This window comes from Setaria italica, chromosome VII, assembly GCF_000263155.2.
Source record: "Setaria italica strain Yugu1 chromosome VII, Setaria_italica_v2.0, whole genome shotgun sequence".
In the NCBI taxonomy this organism is placed as follows: Eukaryota; Viridiplantae; Streptophyta; class Magnoliopsida; order Poales; family Poaceae; genus Setaria; species Setaria italica.
The window spans coordinates 14284674-14291539 of NC_028456.1; the positions used below are offsets into that span (position 1 = coordinate 14284674).

The 6866-nt window shown below is 40.8% G+C and overlaps 1 protein-coding gene across 4 annotated transcripts; it reads left to right on the top strand.

The window, feature by feature from the left end:
- LOC101780603 (putative F-box protein At5g52610) lies at nt 1-2256 on the top strand. Of its 4 annotated transcripts, XR_215490.4 has the most exons (3): nt 2-241; nt 344-1610; nt 1695-2256. XR_215490.4 is itself a non-coding variant. In XM_004975211.4 (2 exons), the coding sequence occupies exon 2, from the start codon at nt 362-364 to the stop codon at nt 1502-1504; it is 1143 nt and encodes a 380-aa protein (XP_004975268.1). In that variant the 5' UTR covers nt 1-241; nt 333-361; the 3' UTR covers nt 1505-2256. The 4 variants fall into 4 exon arrangements, 3 of the variants coding, with proteins under 3 accessions (XP_004975268.1, XP_004975267.1, XP_022684395.1); XM_004975211.4 differs by having other exon boundaries at nt 1-241; nt 333-2256; XM_004975210.4 differs by having other exon boundaries at nt 1-241; nt 341-2256.
- The last annotated feature ends 4610 nt before the right edge of the window (nt 2257-6866 follow it).

Here is a 6866-nt window from a genome sequence, read left to right on the forward strand (position 1 = left end):
CCAAATCTTCTTCTCTCTCAGGCTGACGTAGCCTGACGAAATCCAGATCTCACAAACCCTCTCGCCGCACGCCGCCGCCGCAGGTGAATTTCTTCGGTCGGGCTCGCCGCCAGGAACGCTGTCCGCAGCCAGTTTCCACGCGCCCCAGCCCAGATCGTTGCGGCGGCGGTTCCGAGTTCCAGGCACAAATCGCCCGCTGCTACGCTCTGCCTTTCGGCGGATTCCCTGCCCGTATCCTAAGGTAAGATGAATCCCCCAATCCAATCTCCATTTTCCCACATGGATTTCATCTGTGGCGTCCTCTAATGATCTCTCTCTCTCCACCATCGGAGAATCCCAGCAGGGTTTGCTTGTCTGCGTGATGGCGGAGCAGCCCAGGGAGAAGACGGCCAACACGGCGGCGGCCAGCCTCACCGACGACCTCATCGTCGACATCCTGTCGCGGCTCCCCGTCAAGTCGCTGTGCCGCTGCAAGTGCGTCTCCCCGCACTGGCGCGACCTCATCTCCCACCCTGACCACCGCCGCCGGCTCCCCCAGACCCTCGCCGGCTTCTTCCGCGACGACTTCAACGACGGCCGCGAGGTGTGGCGATTCACCAATCTCTGCGAGGCGCGCCAGCCTCCCCTGATCAGCACACCCTTCGCCTTCATGCCCGGGTACGAGGACGCCGCAATCGTGGACGCCTGCAACGGCCTCCTCCTCTGCCGGCCTCCCAAGGGATCCCCGCACCACTTGTCCCGATACGTCGTGTGCAATCCGGCTACCAAGAGCTGGGTTGTCTTGCCCGACTCCGGCAGCCATGGTGACGATGTTGAAGATGATGAGCCGTTTGTTGCCCGTTTGGGTTTCGATCCCGCTGTTTCCGTGCACTTCCATGTGTTTGAGTTTGTTGAGAATACTTACGGTACTGTGGCAGGGGTGGAGATCTATTCGTCTGAAGTTGGAGCATGGAGTTACAAGGAGAGTCAGTGGAACTATGAGACTCACTTATTTGAATTTTCTCCAAGTGTCTTTCTCAATGGCCTTCTGCATTTCTCCACCATTCAGTTCGAGGTAGTGGCTGTAGATGTGGTGGGGGAGTCATGGTGGGTGCTTCCTGCGCCAGAAGATCCTGATGATGTTGATGATCGTGCTAATTGGGATCCTGGTTTTCTTGGTCGGTACCAAGGACATTTGTGTTACATGACTTTGTGTTACAATGTAAGGGATCTATCAATCTGGGTTCTTGAGGATTATGGTGAGGATGGATGGGTATTGAAGCGTCAGGTGACTGTTCGACAACTGACAGAAAAGATAAGTCCACCCGAAAGCTACTACTACCATTTGATCACAGTTCATCCAGATTGCAATTGGATACTTTATGTTACTGGTTTGGAGAGCATGCTCATGGCATATGACATGGATCACGATGAAGTGCATGTTATCCAAAATCTTCGGTCACGCTCTGAGATGTCATGTATTCCGTATGTTCCTTTCTATGCAAAATCATTGACAGAAGGATAACGAAAATTCACCAAGTGTCTTTCTCAATGGCCTTCTGCATTCTTCCACCATTCAGTTTGAGGTACTGGCTGTAGATGCTACTGATGAATGGGCACTGAAGCGTCAGGTAATGTTTTAACAGCTGATGTAAAAGTTAAGTCCACCCAAAAGCCACTACTACTATTTGATTATTTGATAACAATCCATCCAGATTGCAATTGGATTCTTTATATAACTGGCTGGGAAAGCATGCTCATGGCATATGACATGGATCGCAATGAAAAGTGCATGTTATCCAGAATCTTGGGTCAAGCTCTGTGATGTCGTGTATTCCGTACGTTCCTTTGTATGCAAAATCATTGACAGATGGAAATTGATTGTCTCTTTACACTGCCTTTGATCCGTCTGTTACCTTAAAGTGATGTTTGAACTTCACTAGAGCTGGGTCTTCACTTACAAACAGCATTGTGAGTTAACTTTCTTGATCTGGGTGGTTGTTTGTTTCGTTGCTTATTTTTTTCAAAACAAGTTTCTTTTTGTAGCTGCCTGATGTTGCTATCTTGTAAACTAGCTCTGCATCAGCTATTTATTTTAGGGAATTGAATTAATGCTATTTATTTTGTCAAATTGTATTTTTGTTGGTGATTGTGTGCTCCATGTGGAGAACAGAGAACACTATCTTGTTCAGTTTCTAGAGATGTTATTAACTTTTTTGTTCTGCACCTTACTATATTGCAAGTACTTAAATTTGGATGTCTCACATTTTGTTTTTATTATTATTGGAAGTATGTATGGTTGATTTTTGAGCAATATGGGATTTGTCAGAAACAAGGATGCATCAATATGGGCAGTATATACATATGTTTGTTTATCTAGGAATGAAAAGGAATGTATGAGGGCTATGAGCATTTTAACTTGCTCCATATGGAGCAAATATGACATTGTTGTCTTTGGATTAGTGTCTTTTGCTATGCCGTTCTTGTACTAGGTTTGTAGACCTGTACTAGAGTTAGCTGTCTTGGGATTGAAGTGGACTTGTAACTTAGTAATGTTGCATCACAGCTATCAAGGAAGTGTTGAGGTGTTGCTATATCAGATATAGGGTATAATAGTCTAGTGGAGTATCGGTTCTATGTCATTACATTCATTTGCATGATAAACGCGAAAGGTTATTTCGTTAGTTTGTATGCTTATTCAATGTTAGGTTTTCTTTATTGCGATACTGTGTTTCTTTTAAATAATAGTAACAGCTTCTACCTGGCCTGTCTGGCGTTAGCAAAGTCCTGAACGGAAGAAATAACTAGTACCCATGTTTTGTCTGAAATGCACAAGGGATTGTTCGAGGAAAAACAAACACATACATGATGCTTTGAAGGAAAATAAAATGCATGTGTCTTTTGTAACTGGAATGATATAAGTATTTGTAGGTGGGAACATCTTGGAAGCCCAAAGATTTCTTTGCTTGGATGGGTTTTAGTCTATAGATATGAATCATTTTTCTGGTAGTCCTTGATAATTTGTGGGTTCATTTCATCTGGATATTATTATTATTTTTTTCAAAATCTTATGTAGTAAAGTCAGTGATTTTGTTCCTTTATGTATTAAGATCAATTAAATCTTTGCATTAAAAGATTAATTCAACAAATATAGGATTGCCCATCTCTACATAGAGAACAACCACTATATTTTGTTCTAGCAAAGTTTTGCTACAGTCTATCTGGCAAAAATAATGTAAAAATAAAAAAATTTGTGTCCTACGGCAATATTATGTAGTTAGGGTTCCCTGAAGCAAAGTTTGCCCTTTTCGACTTTCTTAGTGTCCTGTGGGCCATGGCATTCAACTATATGACGAGCTGTATTGTTCTTTTCTTATACCAAATCATGATCCTGTCTCTGAACAGTAGTCCATTTCTAATTTTAAAGTACTGAGTACTAAAATTGATACATCCAGAGTGATTTTCCATAAAGTTGTGTAATCTGGTTAGCTCTGAACAGATAAAGAAATAAAGTTGTGTAACTTGATTTTTTTAGAATCACGCATCTCTATATAATATCTCTATTCCAGATATATCATTGTTGGTGCTCTCCTCTAGTTAGCTTAATTGGTTCTGCTATAAACGGGTACCTAGTGCTGAAAGCATCAAAGCTTATATTTTATTTTGGAGTGAAACCTCCAAGCATTGTTACCCTGCATAATTGGTTCTGCTAAGGTACCCTAGTGCTGATGACTGCTGCAAGCTTGGAGAACACTAACTATTAGTCATGGCTGCAAGTGGAAGATATGAATTAGATGCTGGGGAGCTCTCCTGGGCTTCACATAGCTGCAGCCCATTCTGCCATGAAGTTGTTAGCATTCTCTTCCATCCCTGCCCTTTTTAGCTGTCATAAATCCTCCTGTTTTAGGAGATCATCATTCTGGTTTCCTGGTGCTTCCCAGGCCTGCATGCTATGTGAAGGCTGGAAAGAGGGTGTTGCTAGAGCTTTATGTGCTTCGATACATATAATGGTTGTTGTTTGCAGTAGCAAGAACTGAATTCACAACGGAGCCTTATATATAAAGGCTACCGCTATGATGCAGTGATCATGGGCAATAGGTGAGCACAAAACTTGCACAGTTGATGCAATGGTCCTGCCCTCGTGATCGCCACATGATTTATGACAGCAACGGTTTCAGCTGAAGCAAGGCATCAATGCATTATTTAGTTCTACTAATTGAACCAACAGGCAGTACTATTACTGATTCTCATGTTGCAGGCATATCTGTACCAGCGACTAACTTTTCAGACTATCATGTTATTTGGATACGCCAGTGTTACTTATACATCTGTATAGGCCCTTTTATATTGCAGGATGAAGGCTAAAGTTGAGCCTTGTACTTGTTACAGGTTTAATCTTCACAAACTGCTAAACTAGGTTATTGATTTATGCATTTAGTTATAAGAATGTGAATGCAACTGCTTGATGGAGGTGAGGAGGGATAAATTTAGCATGTTTGGGAGGTGCCATTATACCAGCAGTATCTCTTGTCTCAGAAATGTACCATTTCAATTCAATAACTCATTTTAGTGAGGGTAAGATCATAACCCCATAAGACAAAAGCTGGTGAATATATGCGTCACCTCTCCTATACCCTTTTCGCACTTAGGCTCTGAGATAAGCCATGGCCTACCGTATGATGTGTTCTTTCCAGTCATATCCTTGATACACTGCCAAAAGTTAAGAGCAAAGGTGTAACAAAAACAATATGATAGATCGATCTGAGCTTCCCTTCACCTCGGCTGCTCAAGTTGGATGGGGACTACGGTCTACCGAACAAACCAGTTCACAGTACAAACAAGGACATAGCACACTGCCTGCCCCCAAACTCATGTAGATAGGTTTATATGGCTTCAATCGTTTCTATCCTCAATACAAATTGATCAACACTGAAGCTGGATGTTCTTTTTTCCCCTACATTTTGCAATCTGCGAATTCTCTAAAGCGAAATATATGGAACATAAATGGACCAGGCACCATATTTGTGAAAGTCATGTTCTTGCTTTGTTCACAGAAAACGGGTGGCCAATTCACCCTGTCACTGCCACGTGGGGTCATCCGGGTCAATGACAATGGACCAGGGTGGCAAATGGACTGCCATTCACTCCGTAAGCATGGCAAAAAAAAAAAATATATTGCTCATATTGCTCCTACATTCCTACTAGATTCAGGGTTATCGATGAATTTTAACATGGCATGCCAGAAGGTACTGCAGAGCTTAGAGGGGCAATAGAAAAAGTTAGACTGCTGCATCATGACAATCCGTCTCTCTTGTATTTTCCCGTCAGAAAGTGGTGTAATAATCAAGACTTCCTGTCACCAATAAGGACATCAAGATTGGATCCAGCACTTTTGTTGCAGGGATGTTACATTTTATGCGAAACATCACATTTTGCCACCTATTGTACTAGCAAAAGGCCCATAACAAAATTAAAAATCAAATTTCCCTTGATCATATTGTGTTTACTCATTCTACTATTGGTTTGAATTTTACAATTCATTTCAAGCTATCATGTGGTCATATCTTTAACAATCCACAATTAATAGTCTAACATGCAAGCCAAACAAGTATAAACCTACCTTGACATGACTATCCAGAAGGCAAAAATTGAGGAAGGAAATACCAACCATGTCTTTTGTTGAGAATTGCACCTGCTCGGTATGCCTAGAATATCTGACATAGTAGGAAATTATAAACAATATTTCTCATAGCTAATGTCTATATAGATGAACTTGGAACAGTGCCTCAGATTGCATTGAACATGCATGCTTAGTTGCATGCATACAACATTTCGGAAACACGACACTTCGATACTCTGATATGCTATTTTTCCAAAATCACCGATAGGGTGATGATACGCGAATATATATTTAGTATAAATATATCATTCAAATAAAAATAAAAATACATGCATAATTCGTAAGCATCACTTAAAAGATTATTGGAGTCTTCTTATTTAATATAATAATTTATTATATCCTCTATTATTCTTCCTCATTAATATTGTGAACAGTAATGTGTTTATTGGTAGAATGAGAGGTTAGGGTTTCTAGGTACCAGGAACTGGAAAGGTATCAACAAATTATTGGAATTATTTTATTTATTTAAAATCTAAAATTATTAAAATATGCAATACTTGTCCGACAAGTATCGAGTGGGTATCAGTGTCTGGATAGTATTAGATGAGTATCAGTATCTTATACATGAGCGTTCTCAAGTATCCGCGCATCGTAGAATGCATGATAGGGTCTGGATGACCCCATTCTATGGTGGGCCTTTGCTTGATTTCAAGCTAAAACCATGACAAACTAAAACATATTTAAGCATATATTTAACATTTTTTAGCACGAGCTATAGTGATGCTGGATTCTTGAACAGTGATTCTTTGTGCTGGATTCTTGTCCAGTGACGGACCAGTCAACGAATCAATTGTGATCTGCCTTTTTCTTAGATCATGGAATAGCAAAATATGTCCCAGTCACAAAAATAATTTCTATACCAGTATATGTAGGGAGGATGTGGGAGTTGTCCATATTAAGGAGTGTAAAGAGACAAGTTATCAACAAGGTGTTCTGATAAAATTAATCTTTTCATGCCATATTACACACGATGTACTATTTCAGAGTCCCAGATGAAATTAAAATTCAGCTACTTTTTTGATGTTTGGTAGCAGAAGATATGCTTTTTCCAATACATTGATAGGATCAAAATTAAAACAACGACCCCAACGAATTTGTGGTTATTACTGTGATTTAGAGTGGTTATCCCTACTTGATTTAGTCACCATGGTATTGATGACAACAGACTCCAACCCTAATTATGAGCGACTCTAAACTCAAATAAGAA

Bases quoted from the DNA above. Each gene is read 5' to 3' on its own strand.
- LOC101780603 (XM_004975211.4), top strand. From the start codon at position 362: ATGGCGGAGCAGCCCAGGGAGAAGACGGCCAACACGGCGGCGGCCAGC.